General features: G+C 39.0%; 1 protein-coding gene across 1 annotated transcript; it reads left to right on the top strand.

The window, feature by feature from the left end:
• The first annotated feature begins 6,767 nt into the window (after positions 1-6,767).
• Positions 6,768-17,434, top strand: LOC110947504 (prolactin-releasing peptide receptor-like). The gene is made up of 3 exons (XM_051938790.1): positions 6,768-6,862; positions 11,317-11,770; positions 13,701-17,434. Exons 2-3 carry the CDS (start codon positions 11,343-11,345, stop codon positions 14,332-14,334), a joined length of 1,062 nt encoding a protein of 353 aa, XP_051794750.1. The 5' UTR covers positions 6,768-6,862; positions 11,317-11,342; the 3' UTR covers positions 14,335-17,434.
• The last annotated feature ends 225 nt before the right edge of the window (positions 17,435-17,659 follow it).

Below are 17,659 nucleotides of genomic sequence, written 5' to 3'. Positions count from 1 at the left end.
GTTGCTGAAAAATGAGCTTTTAGGGCTGGAACAACAGGAACCTGCAGAGGTGGACGATCAGTCACACCTTTTCTCCAACAAATAGTCCACTGGTCTTATAGAAAACATTGATCAAAATGGATTGATGTCTCAAACCCAAGCTGAAAAACTCTAAAGGCATCATTCTGGTTGTTTTTCACAATAATGAAAGCACACAGCACCTTGAATAATACTTAATATGTCAAGTAAATTCACCTTTGATCCACATATATACAAGATCTAACTCGAGGTAAATGTGCTAAAAGGTTTTCCTTTGGAAATTTGGTGAAATCACCTCTTTCAAATTTCAAATAGGAAAAACCTGTCGTCACCTTTAATCTCTTCTGCTTCGTATGCATCAGTATTCCTGAGAGCATCCCTTCTTCAGGCTGCCACATACTGTGCTTGTTTACATCAGCGTGGGATGCAGCAAACGGACTTCTTAGAGACTCCAGGTGGCAGAATGAGCTTTGTCTTCATGCAGCGAAGAAAGAGTTTGCAGGTCTCAAGAGTCAGACGAAGGTGTGTTTTGGGTTTAATAGAGCTCGGCCTTGAGCTGAAGCTGCTGTGGGAACACAACTCCCTCAGTAGAGCAACAGAATGACCGATGAAGAGCTCAAAGAGTCTCCTGTAGCGTCTAAATGTTCATCAACAGTGTCTATTAGCTTTACTGAAGTAATAGTAAGATGAGTTGTGCTTGCAGATACATGGTCAGAAATATAAAACCTCAAAATCAAACTCTTGCTGCAGCTTGGTGAAAACATGGTGAGCTTTCGTCACTAAGTTCAGAACACCTCCAGTTCACCACAGACAACATAACAAGTCAAGATTGCGCTGACATTTTTACCTTGAGAGCATCTAAGGATTAGTGATGATCAAAAATGGCAAGAGCTAGCTGTTAACGAAGCTGTTGTACTTCCACTGAGGGTATGCCATGTTATCTCATCGATAAGAGGTGATTTATTATCTCTAAAATTCATTTTCTAGTATCAAGGCTGCAGCTAAACATACACTACATAAATCATCATTTAAAAATTGCATTTTTTTTGTTGTTGTATAGGTTATCTCTGTGTAATATTAAATAAATATAACTATTCCTTTTTTTATCTGGGACATTTAAGCAATAGAATTATAGAAAAATAGAAGACATCAGATAACATAACTATATAACACACTCAAATAACAAAAAAGGGACTCACTTTCCCATACGTCATCAGCAAATGAGCAAATCATCTGCAATTATAAATGCTACAAAGTCATTAATGAAGGATTAATCAAAACAAATTCTTCAGTAACTCATTTCTGGTTACTTTGGTGCAACAACAAAAATGTAGAAACCCTACTCTAATCAATATAGCAAAATTATCTATCTGCAGTTGTGTATTTATGCATCCAGAAGCTGTGGGAAAACACTGTCATTCATTTCGAGTTGAGTTTCTGGCTGGTATTCAAACTCCAGTCCTGCTGATGCTCCTTTCTGTTCTCTGCTGAGCCCTGAGACAAACATCTAGCTGTTGCTGTCTGCCCTGTGGTGATGGACATGGACTCTGCGGCTTTATTTTTGTTGCTACTGAACAGCTGTGAGCGATGTTCTGTCAGCAGTGAGCCAAATAAAATCACAGCAGTGTTGTGGGCCGGGCAGCAAAACAATGAGCAGAAATGCTGTGTTCAAGTGCTGCATTATATTACAGAGCAGTCCAGTAATGACTGTATCTGAATTTATCGCTTCCAGTTTCTAAAAATATTGATAATAGCTGAGAAGGACACTCGTTTCAGGACAACAATGTTCAGATTTTGGACAGGGAGGACAGATGGTTTGAGAGAGGAGTGAAAGAAGCTATCCATGTCAAAGTAGAGAAGTCACCTCTGAACGGGGGGGTGGTCTGCGACATCATCTTTCGCCGATTTGCAATTTAGGTCCTTTCAAAACTCCCTAAAATGAACTACTCAGCAGACTCATGCTAATGACCACCATTAGCACACGAGGGCTCAGTGACATCGGTGCATTTCAACGACCCCCATCGATACTCACAACGACCATCGTTGAGTAGTTAGATGAGTTTTGGTATTGGCTGTTGGAATAATAGCCCTGGACACACCTCACAGAGGTTTAAAAGCTGAGGCAACACCAAGCACCACCAGAACCGAAGAAGCCTCTTGGATGAGAGGTGAAACGTCTTCAAGGAACTTTCTTAAAGTCCAGTGGATTGATTTAAACAGCTTTGGATCAAACTCTTCCGTTTGAGTTCCATGTTAAAGAGGTGACAAGAGTGGTCTTTTTTCACCTCACAAACATTAGACTGATTCTGTCATTTCAGGATCCTGAGGCCCTAATTCATGCTTTTTTTGCTACAGTTAGATTACTGTAATGTCTTTTTATCAGGTTTGCCAAAGAAGAGCCTTCACTCCCTGCAGATGGTTCAGAACGCAGCTCATGTTCTGATGAGAGCGAGTAGAGCATATCACTCCAGTGCTGGCCTCTCTACACTCGCTACCTGTTCAGGTTAGAGGAGACTTTAAGGTGCTGCTGCTAACACATAAAATTGTAAATGGAATTTCCCCATTGTAACGGTCTAGTTTAGCGAACCCATACGACCCCACTCATGTTTCGCATTTCCAGTATTGGGCTTCTGAGTGTCCCAAAGGTCCGTAGAAAGATGGTTGGGGAACGGGCTTTTTCTTTCCATGCACTGACACTGTGGAACAATCTATCTGTTGAAATCAGGCAGGCATCTTCCACTGATGTATTTACAACAAAGCTGAAGACCCACTTGTTTACTGTTACATATGAGTCCTAAATTGTTTGTTTTACTGATGTCCTTTTTATTGTTTCAGTATGTTTGTGGATTTCTGATGTTTTTACCTCTATGTACAGCACTTTGGCTGAAAGTACTTTATAAATACATTTATTATTATTATTACAGTTTCACCTTTTTACACTCCCACGTATGTAGAATAACTCCATCTGGTTTGTGCATTTATAAAACCTGCAGCCACAGACCAACTTTTTCTAAATTAAAGCATTGCACTGTCAGTAAACACATTAGTCCATGCACTCCTCTAATCCTGTGATAATGACTGAATAGATCTGACCCCTCAGAGGAAACATTGATCCTCTTGCTTTTTGTCTTTCTGGTGTCTCACTGATTTACAAGTCTGGTGAACAAATGTCATTATGATGTGTAGTTTATATACAGTCTAATGTACTGCTTATGAAATTATGATGTCTTGCTGCTCATATTAACAGCCACAAAAGGTGGTGTTTCTGTATTTTCCAGTCTCTGCGGTGAGATTACTGCCAGGTTTGTTTTCAGTCTTTCTTCACACAGTTTATTGGAGTTTTTGGTTTCCAGACAGCCTCATTCTTACATCTCTGAAAGCAGCCAGAATGGGTGGTGTTCACTGCTGTTTGAGAAGGTCAGGCCAGAAGAAAATGACTCTGGGTGTCTTTTAGATTAGTTTGGGTGCAGTATTGTGGTAACTGATGTTCAGCAAAAACTTCCTATCACCCAGTTTATGTACACTTACAACTGCATAATCTTTATCTGGAATTGCCATGAGCATGCAAATACATGTTTTACAAATACATGTTATGTTTTATATCTGTGCTTACAGAAGAGGTATGTCTTTGTGCAAATTTGTGGAGCCAAAAAACAAAAATATGCAGTTTGAACATAATCAGGTATTATGGCCACAGGTAGTTGTGTGCCGTTTTGTTTCTGGGGTGGATTCCTATGGGCCTTTGTGTGGGGTGATGGAATGTGTGGTTTCAGCTGAGCCTGGTTTCAGAGCCTCTCCGGAATCCCAGTTGCCAGCCATGTCAACTGATGAATCCGGAGTAGAGAACCTGCACTCCAGCCTTGTTCTCCCCACCTCCCTACCTTCCTGATTGGGCTGCCACCCAGTTCCCTTCCACCTTTGGCCAACCGAGCGCAGCCATCACCACACATGAAGAGTTTATATCTGCAACCAAGCGCTCAGTTTTGGCAGCTGGTTTGATGCAACCAGTTTGTCTTGGTGCCTCTTTGTGATTTGAGTGTGTTCTGGTATGGTCCGTCGGTTCTGTAGTCACTGAATGAAGACTACGGACGTTTAGAACTTCTGTTGGCAGCTGTTAATTTAGGGTGGAGCCTCCAGTCTTAGAGGAGACCATGGCTGAATCCCAAACCGCCTCCTACACACTATCCCTACACACTACCCCTCCGTTTGCACGTTCCCGCGGAGGGTCCTCCACATTAAGGGCCGTCCCAAACCGCGTAGTGCGGAGGGGGAGTGGACTGTTCAGCCCTTAAATAGCGAGTCTGCATCGATGCTCACTCTGAACAATTTTTTCAGGAAGTGCAACGTCGAAATGGAGGAGGAAACAACATATTGATGTAAGTTCCACATGCGTCCATTATTTCTCCCACGCCTTTTTCACACTGACAGAACATCACAAAAAGAGTGATGTAAAAAGATAAATCAAAAGAAACAAATCTTCTTCTCTGCTGACGTTTGATTTAATTGTGCACCCCCTGACACCTTAAAATTTGAACACAACTGGCAGAATTCATTCATTTGTTGGATTTGAAATGCCAGATAATAAGATTGGAAAACATGTGAGTGAAAAAAAAGTGGGATGCTTTCGTCTTCTGGAAGCAGCAGCGATCCTTGTTAGTTGCAACCTGTGCCACAGCGCTACAGCCATGCACAGTAGGCGTCTTTGTGTTACCATGGCGATGACGTCTTCCGTTTTCCGGCGAGGCGACAGGGCGTCCCATTCCTGACGATCGTATTTATACCCTCCCCCTTCAATAATAGGTGCCCTCCACAGCTGCGAGTGTGACTTCTTTTGGAGTGACACTCGGTAGTGGAGGGGGAGTGTGTAGGGGGCGGTTTGGGATTCAGCCAACGCCTCCTGTTAGCAGTCCACCTACTTCAGGAAGAAGCTATTGTAACTTAAGTCTTTTTGTATTGTGTTAAATGTGTGTGTTCTGAGGAACCGGTTTTGTTTAGTTAGTTCTGCACACTATTTGCATTAGTTTCTGTTACTTGTGGTGGGTGTTGCTTCTGTGTTTTGGTTTTGGCTAAGGAGTTTAGTTGTTTTGCTTGTGTTTAGATGATTTGTGAACTTTGTTAGCCTTCGTTTGGTTTGGTTTTGTTCTTTGGTATTGGTGACGCCCACCAGCCTTAATTTGCTTTGTTTGACCACTTTTATGTTGAATTTGCTACTGAGCAATACATTTCTTTACCTGAACCAATAACATCTGGTGATTTGTTTTGTTACATCAGCTCACTCTAGAGGTTGGATCTTAATGTCAGGCATGACCTTTACAGATCGTTTGATTCTAATGTTTCTGCATGTTTTGTAGCCTCTAGTCTGATATCTGTGTTTAGATTGCCTGTATTTGAAAACTAGACTGTAATTGACATTGTTTATGTATGGGTTGTACATGGAAAAAACTAAAGCGATAACAACATAAAACTGTGTGTCTGAGACAATTTGCTGTTGACTCAAAATTTTGGTGTCGGCAGCTTTGGAGGCTGCTTTCCAGCCACTTTTTGACTTTGATCAAACATTTTTCAGAGTCCGTGTAACCATATGTGGGCTGTTAGCAAACACTGAAGTTGTCCATCTGTTAGTAGAAACAACTGGAGATTGCTTCATGAAGGTTAGACTAACATTTATACATTTTTAAATCAAATTGAAACTGAGTGTGTAATGCATACCTTTGCACTTCCATAGAGGTTACAGATTCTTCTAAAACTCCCAGGTAACTGCTGCAAAACTGCAATGACAGAGTTCTGTTGTTCTGGGTGAAATTCAAATCAATTATAAGGAGGAAAGAGGAGTTACAGCTGAGAAATTATATGTCTTAGCCTTTTGCTGCCATTTGGAACCAGATAACACGCAAATGTGAATCAAAAAACTTTTTATCCAGGTGAGTAAACAGTGATTACTGTGAGCGCTTGTGTAGGGGTTGAGGGCATTGATGTTTTAAATGGAGGCATTTTAAAAAGGCAGCATACTTTTAAAAGCACCACACGCCGTCTTCATCACCTGCAATTACAGGTTTGATTTGGGGAAAAGGTTTTGATAATGTAAAATAATAATGGTGATGCAAAAAAAACTCTTCTGGAAATTTGCTATTGAGTGGCATGTACTGTACATAATGAACCATCCATCTCTTGCTGAGCTTAAAACACAATTAAATGCATGAATAGAAGGTAGAAGCATTAAAGGCAAACTGTGGCAAGAATTATGCAGCTGCTCTTTGGTTACGATGATAATTGGCTGGTCACTTACGGTCTGAATCTCTCGATACAAGGCACACAACCAGTCAGCATGTGTTGCTTTAATCCTTCATGAGCCAAAACTGGCCCCTAAAACACAACTATTAAAATTTCCATTTTCATCAACTCTGTCCATTTCAGTATTTAATGCACAATTTTTAATAATAATGGACTAACAGCGCTTTGATATTTAGTGTTAACTTAGACGGTCACTGCATCTGCACACAAACAAGTAAGCAAACACTTAATCAACCTGCTGTCACATAGAGTCCTACACATGTGTGTGAATCAATAATTACCGTTCATCCTTAGATCCCCCATCCTGACCACTCACTAATCAGTTCAAGATCAAATGTCAAGTCCGACGCAGACCTCAATCTTTCTGGCTCTCTGCCATCTTATTGGCTTACTGTCATTTCTGCACTCATCTCTCCTCCTCTCTCTCCCTCTCTCTTTTTATAACAGCAGCAGCTTCGACTCGCTCACAGCGGAGAAGAAGCGCACGAGGAAGGTCCGTCTTCATTCTCCTCTCACACTCAGCTCATCTTTACGTTGAGAAACACAGCCACAGGTGAGTTAACGGCAGATTTTTGCTGATGTCTTCTCATTTATTCACATTTGTATATTGTTTTTGCATGCATCCTCTTTTAAAAGATGTTAGTAACATTATTAATAGTTGCAATAATGCACACACTTTCCACACTGTGCTCCTTCCAACGTCACTGAAGTGCAGAGGGTTAGTGAATCTCACAGTTCCCCATTTTCACATAAAATCAGCGCCATTATTGGGGCTCATATTACATAATTTTCAGGATTTACATACATATTTGTATATTGAAGGCATAAATTGGTACAGTGGTTCTGTTACATCATACTTCTTGACATTGTAAATCCATAAGTGGTATTCAGATCATTGAGAGTGGTACAGAAACTATGGATGTGAGTAAATGTTTTAGAAGGGAATAAAAAGGGACCAAATACAAATATGTCTTCTATTTGTTTTAAATGCAATACTGTGGAAAGATTTTATGCTCCTGGTTCTTGATGTTGTTTTGTACATTACACAAAAGAAAATATCAGATTATTCAAATGCTGCTTTTTGGAAGATATATACATGTTTTAAGTAAAGCAATAAAGCAACACAACATTTTACACATACAAACCTTAAGGATTTGAAGATATTAACTAAAAAAAGTTTTAAAAGATAGGCAGTTTTATCTACACGTCAACGGTTTGACAGGAGTGAGTTCAGCAATAAGACAAAATGTGGTCATCCTGCATTAATGAAGCTTCTAACAGGCAGAAATTCTGCAGCAGACAGATGCTTCTGAAGGTCCCAGCTCATCAAAAAACAAGGAAAGAGCTGAGGACCAGAAACGCAGCAGTTAGCCGAGTGCAACAGATGAAACAAGCATTAAGTTTCTCTTTGAATTCAGAGGAAGTCCAGCAGCAGCAGCAGCAGCAGCAGCGCAATCAGCTCAGGACTGGCAGAAAGCAGTGGGATATAGGAGAATCAATCTGGACAGTGGTCTGGACAAAAGGGATTGGTCAGGCTCAGAAACAAAACCAAGTGACTCGACTCTGCTCAAAAACACAAGAGATGAAGAAAAGCAGCTGTATGAACCTCACAGAGTTCTGAGGATAACATACTATCCTGTTCTATTTAATGGAGTTTGTACAAAGCTAACTGAAATAATACCCACTTTGTTGCTTTTTAGTAATATTTGCAGACTATTCCATATATTTTTCTTCACTAACATTCACGTTGAGCCCATATATATATACTGTAGGTGTGTATCTTTATGTGTTTCAGATCTGATGATCTTTTAAAACACATAAAACAGAATAGCTCCACGGGCGGTCTGTTGATATTTATTTAACAAGTATGCCTAAAAATATCATATTCTCTGCATGCAAGCTGAGACATTTCATACATTTCTTTTCTGCTTATAGCCACATCCAGTGTTTACTGCAGAATCCTGCATAGACCGTGTTGTATGTACATATGAACTGTGTCTGAAAGACTTTTATTCAGCTGGAGTAACTGACTTTTTGCACAGCAGCCAGTCAAAAAAAGCATAAAACTCCTTTGACTTTTCAGTAAAATCTCTCTTCCACAACTGGAACGATGAGCTGTCAGTGATAATTCTTTGCATCAAGCTGAGCATAAATTAATTTTTGTATTGAAAAGGACTCGTTTCGTACCTCTGCACTGCACAAGTGAGTCACATTCAGGTCTACAAATCAACAGGGTGCATCTGGGGAAACGTAAAAGAACAGGAGAACTGTAGAAAGTCACGGCAGAAGCTGCAGCTGCATTTTTAAGGATGTGGAAAGATGAAAAGATCTAAAAAAGGGAGATGAAATTATGTGCAAAATGGTGGATAACCACATAGGCAGAGAATCTAAAAGACACAAATTGAACATTTAATGCTTCACAAAACATTACTATATCAGAAGGTGATCCTGCTTTATCTACATTTTCAGTTGGTTTTCTGATTTGATAGGAGGCTTTACATGACATATTTTTTATATAATGCAAAAGAATGAGGACATGTCACTAAACGAGGTGTTAAATGTGATCAGATGATGTATTTGTATGCAGATAAAAAAGGGTGATAATGTGGGAGCATCTTAAAAAGTCACACTCACTCACCACAAATCAACACAGATGCAGTCAAATCCTGAACAAACAAAGCAACAGAACTTCCCCAGTTGTAACCATATGTACTTCAACATCTTGTGACTTTTTACGTCAAATCCCAGCCATTAGATCAACAAAATAATAATGAGGTTTTGAAATAATCTCGTACTAGAGATTTATTATGCAGACTAAATCCACCCTGGCGTTCCTGAACCAGGCAGCATTTGTTATCAGAACACAATCTGCTGCTGTTTTACAAAGTTTGCCAAGCTTGGCACACTTAAGGCCTCCTGGTAGCACAATGATTAAATGGATGTGGCTTTGTTTTATTTCATCTCTTTTGCACTGAATCTGTTGTTGTTGGAACATTTTTAGAATCTGTCTGACAGCATCAGCGTGTCTGAATTGTTGTTTTTCACTTTCTAATTTAGCTGTGCAGTCTAGTCTGAGAGCTGTAGAGCTGATTCAAGGTCATTTATTCATTCGGTCCATCTCCAGGTATTGATTAAACCCCTAACAAAGCATCCCTGTGGATCATAATGACATATTCTCATATGACTCTATGCCTTTGCTTCCACTAGATTGTGCAGATCTATGAAGTCCCTGCTTCTTTTTTCAGTCAACTCGCTGCAGCTCAAGCACACCAGCTCACTTGTGACTCTGCTCAAACACTGAAAAACTGCTCTACACTTTGCAGTGGCAAGTTGTAATATTGGAGTAATTTAGCCATACATGAAACCAAATCTGTAGATGAATAATAATACAGAAAGTCCCAGCTTTCAAGTTAGGTAGTGTCTACAGATACGGACCCGTACCCGTAGCCTGTGGGCTAAGGTTACGGCACTTTCCATTTGCCAGACAGCTACGGACCCGTACGCAAGTCTTGCGAGTCAAGAAGCTGCTAACCACTGCAAACTGTTGAAAGATAAGCAAAGGTTAAGGTTAGGGTGAGCGTTAGGGTCAGGTTTAGGGTCCGTACCTGTAGTACCGATGCTATGGGTCCGTACTGCTAGCGTCTACCGGGAGTCACGTGACCAGATCTCGCGTATCTGATTGGCAAATGGCAAGTGCCGTATCCGTAGTCCACAGGCTACGGGTACGGGTCCGTACCTCTAGCAACAACCTTCAAGTTAACAGGATCAGTTCTGTAGGTTTATCTACGAAACCCTGGAAGTTTGAATCTGTGTTTTTGAGATAGTCACTGATACTCTGCAGCTTCAATGCCACAGCTATTGATGTAAGAACTTAAATGATTTTGTTTATTATCAAGAAAACCATGGAAAATGTCTAGATATCAGTGCTTAAATTAAACTCTCATGAGCTATTTTTGTTGTTATCATGATATTTGTTCAAACAAATGTACCTTTATTTGTACCAGGCATTCAAATGAACAAGAAATTGAAGAAAATAAAGGTGGTCTAGTAATTCTTTCCATGACTGTAAATCACAAAATATGCACAAATTGAGCACCTCAGTCATGATGACTTACTGTGCTGACGCTGAAAAGTCCTAAAACAGTCAATGATCACATTTTTATGCTACAGTATGTCTTCTAAATGCAGACAAAAACATGTAATTTGACATTTTATTGGAGGATGCATTATGTGACGTTCACTGCAGATCAAATGCCTTCATAATTACCAAACGGTATAATAACGTGCTCGTCGCCTCTCACTGCCAGACTGTGTTGGTGTTGCTAAAAGCTTGGCTTCTCAGTAATGGATTTACATTTTGTAAATGTCATTACCTGTTCTCAATAGAATGTTGTTTAAATTTTGCATCCTCCCTTGGATTTAACCCTCGTGTCGTCCTGCGGGTCAAAATTGACCCGTTTTAATGTTTGAAAATGTGGGGGAAAAAAATGTATTTTCACAGTGAAACTTCTGAAGTCCACATTTTCGGGAAATCTTTGAACTTTTTTGGCGGAAGAAAATGCTAAAAATGTTTCTTTAAGAACATTCACATAAAAATCAACCAAAATCCAGCGAAATTCGCTGGATTTTGGTTGATTTTTATGTGAATGCTCTTAAAGAAAACATTACAAGTTGTATTGATATATATGTAAGCACTTTAGATTTTTTTTAGACTATTTTCATTTTACTCATTTCTTGAAAATATTTTTAAATTTATTTTTTAAACATAACTATTAAGGGAAAATTTTTAAGGAATTTTCGGAATTTTCTTCCTGAAGGTTTTGCAAATTTTCAGAAATTTGGGGATTTTTTTTACTGAATTTTTGGATTTTTTTCAGACAAGGAAACAATATTTTTTGGTGCTTGTAAATGAGGACAACAGGAGGGTTAATGAATTAATCTGACAGACATTTAACCTTTAAGAAAGCTACCCTGCAAACCTGTTCTGATGCATTTCGGGCCATGCAGGTATTGACAGGCTGATCTCTGCTCCCATGGAAGCTAACCACAGCGGCTCCACTGGAGGCACGCAGCCAACTGGGCACGTTTATGAAGTCGCAGTTCAAAGCAACTCGACAAACCGCAGCTCCCAGTTTGCAGACGTGGCTTTGCTGCAGAGCTTCAAGCCCCTCATCATCCCGTGCTACGTGCTCGTGGTGGTGGTGGGCGTCTTCGGGAACTACCTGCTCCTCTACGTCATCTGCAGAACCCGCAAGATGCACAACGTCACCAACTTTTTCATCGGGAACCTGGCCTTCTCAGATATGCTCATGTGTGTCACCTGCGTCCCCTTCACTCTGGCCTACGCCTTCAACCCTCACGGCTGGGTGTTCGGCCGCTCCATGTGCTACCTGGTGTTCCTGATCCAGCCTGTCACAGTCTATGTTTCAGTCTTCACGCTCACTGCTATTGCTGTGGACAGGTGGGTGGTTTTCTGCACGGCAGGAATTGACATTTTCAAAGTGTTCTATTCTTGTGTAACTCTTCTTTGCACTGTAATTATCTTCAGAGTTCAGTGTGTGCTACTGTGTGTACATTAACTGCTTATGCAATCATCCAAAACAATGAGATTCAAAGAAACCATTTTGCATTGCAAAAACTCAAAATATTGCCAAGTCTGTTTGTCTTATTTTTAGTCAAAATGTCTCATCTCACTTGATTTATGATAAATTCACGTAACAAGTGACATTTCAGCAAGATGGGGGGACTTTTTTTAGGACAATGCATCTGAAATATCCTGTTAAGGCAAACAATCTCGAAATTATTTTGTTTTGAGTTGAATTTTATAAGAAAACTCAAAATTAGTTTAACCCTCATGTCGTCCTGTGGGTCAAATTAACCCGTTTTAAAGTTTGAAAATGTGGGGAAAAAATATATATTTTCGCAGTGAAACTCCTGATGTCCACATTTTCAACATTTTTGTGAACTCTTTAACATTTTTTGGTAGAAAAATTTTTTTAAAAATGTTCTTAAGAAAATATTAGAAGTTTTACTGATATATATGGAATCACTTTAGATATTTTTAGGATTTTTTTGGAAAATTTTTACTAATTTTTTGAAAATATTTACAATAATTGTCTTGCCAAATTTGGGGGATTTTTAAAAAATAAAACTTTTGAAGGAAACTTTTAAAGAAGCTTTCTTTCTGAAGTTTTTGCAAATTTTCAGAATTTTTTTTTTTTTTTTTTTTTGCTGATTTTTTTGGATTGTTTTCAGACAAGGAAATAATATTTTTGGTGCCCATAACAGGATGGTTAATACATCTCAAATTAGGAGATTACATGAAGGCGAAAATGTACTTTTGAGTGAAAAACTGTTTTTGTTGTTGTTGTTGTTGTTTTTTTTTTAGCATATCTGGCTTATTTTCAGACATCTAAGCTTGACAATCCTGGTAAAACATAGCTTAAAATAAGTTTTCCCAGCTAATTTTAAGATCTTAATATTCTAATTATCATATCTTATTTCAAGAAATCTTACCAAGCCATTTTTCACTTGTTCTATTGGTAGATTTTTTTTCACTTATTTCAAGGTAAAAGTTCCTTGAAATAATTTTTTTTCTTGTTTTGAGAGGGGCATATTTTCCAGTGTGCCTACAAAAGAGATAGAAATCACTTCATTTTGTATTCCCTTATTTAGACAGGATAGTCTAGATAACTTAAAGTGAATTCCATGAGCAACAACAAGGCAATGCAAACATTACTCACACACCCATTTAAAAACCAGGCAGATGAGAAGTAAGATTGATTACTTATTGTTGACGTAGCAATAACAGCTTCATAAATTCATACTAAAATATGGCCCAATACGATCCAGTATAGCTTGGACTTCCTGGTTTAATATTAATCAGTGGCAAAGCCTTTATTGTCTGATGCAATGGAACAGTTAATTAGAAACTTCAAATAGCAGTAAATTATTAGCACTATACAGCTGCAGTCCTCAAAGTCATTCCATCGGCATGTGCACAGAATAAGAAGAATCCGACTTCACTCACTGCTCACTGGGTCATGAATTCAACCATCTACATTAAAGCTTCCTTCTGTACTTTTGCTCTGACACTGCTGATTTCTCTCCTTGAGAGAGTGGAGGACGGCAACATCAATTGAGGCTTTTAAGTAGCCGCTGAAAACTTTTGCTGTCTCTTTTGTTTCGCACACATCTATAGCGAAGCTGACCATCTAATTTGATATTTACATGTTAATGAAGTGACTTACATGTGCAAGTGACTTGAAACTTCACCATAATTGTGCCACATGAGTCCACGATTCAGCCATTCATACATCAGAGGAGCCATGCATTAATTCAGCATGAGTTCTGTATCCTTATTACAAAGCTCTACTCTTTGTTCACTGCAGATATTATGCAACGGTTCATCCTCTGAAGAAGCGGACCACTGTGGCGACCTGCGCCTCCGTCCTCACCGGGATCTGGCTTCTGTCTTGCGGTTTGGTGGCTCCAGCGGTGACTCACACCTACCACGTCGAGTTCAAAGAGGAAGGCTTCACCATCTGCGAGGAGTTCTGGTTGGGTCAAGAGAAAGAAAGACGTGCTTACGCGTACAGCACCCTGCTGGTCACGTACGTCCTCCCTCTGTCGGCCGTTTTTGTCTCGTATCTCTGCATCACCGTCAAACTGAGGAAGTGTGTCGCCCCGGGCCACAGGACGCCGAACCAGACGGGCGCTCAGCAGGCCCGGAAGAGGAAGATCTTCCGCCTGGTCGCGCTTCTGGTGTCTGCTTTTGCGGTGTGCTGGCTTCCCATTCATGTGTTCAACGTGCTGAGAGACATCGACATCCACCTCATCAACAAGCGCTACTTTTTGCTCATCCAGCTGCTGTGCCACCTGTGTGCCATGAGCTCGTCCTGCTGTAACCCCTTTCTGTACGCCTGGCTGCACGACCGCTTCCGCACCGAGCTACGGAAGATGTTCAAGTGCCGCCATCGTATCGGAGTTCCCGCCAATCACTGTGCTGCTAGCGTGGTTCTGTAGCTACCTGGTGAAAAATCCTCTGTTCTTAATATAAATTGTTGGCTCATCTTGAGTGCAAAACCATCCACCAAAGCTCTGATGGCAATCCAGGCATTAGTTATGTTGTCATGAGAAATGATCGAGGGCAAAGAGAGGCTCCGGAGAAAAGGTTTATCCTCTGAAGAGTCATTTTCATAAAACTCTTCTGATTACCGTTAGAGATTTACAATTAAAAGTTAGAAATGTTGGTCCTGGTGGTAGCAATAAAAAGGCAGTTGTTAAGAAAATCCAAAAATGTTGCTACATCTAAGCTACTGAATATCTTGAGGATATAAGAACAAGTACTTAAGGTATACACAGGATTTTTAAAATAAAATAAATACGGCATCTGTTAAGGAAAAAGCCAAATGTTGAAAGTGAGTCTCATGAAAAGCTTAATAGATGATACTGAGTTCTACAGCTGAGGCCCAGACAGCAATTAGCTGCTCAATTTGGTGACTAGATGAGAGTTCAGAACCTCAGTGAATCAAATGATCAGGCTCATGAGATTGCAGACATAAGAAAAAGCCATAAACAAGAAATGGTTCTTCCTCTGGGAACCTAGTCCGTTTTATGGGGTCAATATATAATTGAAGGACTTTTGAAGTCCATGGGATATATCTTGCATACATTTTTATTATAAGTAAAAAAAGCTAATGGTTTTTTTTATGTTCATCATGATCATGCCTTTACAAATTGCATATTTATTTATTATGGGAACAATGACTTATTAATAAAAAATTACTGCATATCACTAAAATATCAACCAAACAACCTTCCATATTCAATAACAACCACCTTCTAATTAGCTAAACAATAATAAAATGAGCTTTTTCCCAAAAAAAAATGACTGTGTTCTTTTTATTAAGTTGAGATAATCATGATGGATATTTCTTTATGACAATATATCAAATTTTATATCAAAAATAACAAATTGTATCTGTGTCCTAGAAATCACTTTCCAGTAAGTTCCCCATTACAAAAACACTTCTCAAGGAAGTGTGTTAATTCCAGATCACATGACCTGCTCCACATGATGTCATTTCCTCCTGCAGAAAAGACTGGAAGACTCCAAGGCTTTCTGAGTTATTTAATATAAAGTAGTGTGTGAGTCAAGTGTAGATTTATGGCATGTCAACAGGTTTACTACAATATCTTTTTTATTTTTATTTATATTTTATTTCAATAATAATCTCTAAAAATGTCATGTGGTGTTTGGTTATCGCCGGCCATGTTGATTTTCAGCCTGAAAACAGCAAAAATGTCAACTATGATACAAAAAGTCTCGCAATTATATATTGACCCAGTGGCTACTTAGATGATGATATTTCTTATGAGTTACCATAGTGGTAGTTAACACAAAGAACGGATCTGATTAAAACAAACATTACTCAGAGGGATGGTGGTCTTTGATGATAAAATGTTCTAATAACTTTTTTTAGTCAGAAGAGGCGAGACGTGAAGAGAGTCACCATGACATCAGTGTAGCTGTACTGGATATGAAAAGAAAATGAAAGCATCAGTTCAGATTGCGTTGGTCACTGCCGATGTGATTGTTTCCACCACAGCTCCGATGTCATAACTAATCCTTTTGTGCTGCTCCAGCTTGAAGCCCAGAGGAATAATTCAAATTCATGAAGGTGGTCCTCCAGACTTTAATCTTCTAAAAGCGTGCAGTTGGTAAATATTACCCTTCAGTTATGTCTGATAGCACAGTATAATGGCTATAAAAGAATTAAACTATCATAGTGGTGCTTGGCTCTGTTTCGTTTTCTGTGCTGTGCTCTGTGTTGTTTCTACAGGTTTTTGAGACTTTGCACAAAATGGTGAACACATAAAGAATAAATAAGCATAAAGTCAAGTTAGTAGAATCCTGAAGTGATGAAAACATCGATAACATTAACCAGCAGGTCAGCCAGCGCTGATAAAAACAGCTGCCTGGTTGTTTCCACTGAACTTTATTCCAGCTCTGCACTGTAAAGCCTCACCCGTCGAAAAAAAAGAAAAAAAGCCAGAAAATTCAAATTTTTTGGAACTGAGATGTTTATTAACCCTTTTAACAAAATCCGAAAAAATAATATTGTTTATTATGGGTTTTTGTATCAAATTTGATACATTAGGCATTTTTTGCAACTTTTTACTCCAGTCTACGATTAGCATTGAGTGAGTTGACTCACTTCATAACAAAAAATAACACAATAATGAATAAAATAAAAAGAAAGAACAACACAACAAACAGCAGGGAGCTTTGCCTCCATCTCCCAGTAGGCTCTCACACTGATCATATGAACTAATCCCATATTCATGAGCATGCCTAGAACCTCCTCATCCTCATCTTCTAACAGCTCCATGTCACTTGTGTTGCCGTCCAGTATCTTGTAGATGACAATTTTTTTAATGTACTTTCTTTTTACTGTCTTCTTGACATCTAAGAATTGGTCAATATAGTGTAGCAATTATGATTTCAGAAGAATTGTTGCTGTAAAAATATTGAAAATGCATTTGAAGATGGCATTTAATTCATTAAGTTAATGAAGTCATCAGTAGTGTTTGTTTGTATTTGCATAGGTATAACGACGGTTCAGGAAAAAAGCACGTTATAAACCTGGAGTATCAAATTTGATACAGACAAATTAACACAAGTTAACCGAAATATAAACAATTAGTAAATATGCATTTGCTCAATGCAGAAAATACTTATTTTAAAAAATGAGGAACAATTTAGATGCTATTTTCACTTCTTGAAAATTAGCAGTGATGTTCCGGAAAAAAGTACGGGGACGATTTCATGCCAGCAGACATTTTAAAAAGGGGAAAAATACGATTTCAGCTGCCTCTAGTGAAATGATAATCCATAAGGGGGTAGAATACATGTATCAGGTTATATGCAACAGGTTTTTAAAGGAACTTTTCATATGTTGATGAGATAGAGGTCTCAGAAACTCATATCAAATATAATACAAATGGTTGTATAGGGTTAAGGCCTGCTTCTTGTTTCATGTTATTTGTATGCGTAAATATCTCTTTGCATCAATGAAGTCAACATGTCACTAAATAATAAAACCTCATATTGTCCACAGCAGACATGAAATGTTCTTGTATATCTGCTCTTTTCCCATCACCAGGCTCCCGTACACACAGACTCAGTGATGAACGGTTTGGGGGTGAACATGCAGCGTGTCGTGCTCTGCCCTGTAATTCTCACAGAATTGTTTTCTAAATTACATCTATGATTTGTGATGCAAAAATGTTTTACTTCCACTGTGGAAAACTGTTGCATAAAAATACTGAGATGGAATGACCGCTG

This window comes from Acanthochromis polyacanthus, chromosome 18 (genome assembly GCF_021347895.1).
Source record: "Acanthochromis polyacanthus isolate Apoly-LR-REF ecotype Palm Island chromosome 18, KAUST_Apoly_ChrSc, whole genome shotgun sequence".
Classification (NCBI taxonomy): domain Eukaryota; kingdom Metazoa; phylum Chordata; class Actinopteri; family Pomacentridae; genus Acanthochromis; species Acanthochromis polyacanthus.
The sequence above is the reverse complement of the archived record's forward strand: the minus strand, read 5'-3'. Positions and strand labels throughout refer to the sequence as shown.

Coding starts and splice junctions, on each gene's coding strand:
- LOC110947504 (XM_051938790.1), top strand. CDS start 11,343: ATGGAAGCTAACCACAGCGGCTCCACTGGAGGCACGCAGCCAACTGGG. Junction 11,771..13,700: donor ACTGCTATTGCTGTGGACAG/GTGGGTGGTTTT, acceptor TGTTCACTGCAG/ATATTATGCAACGGTTCATC.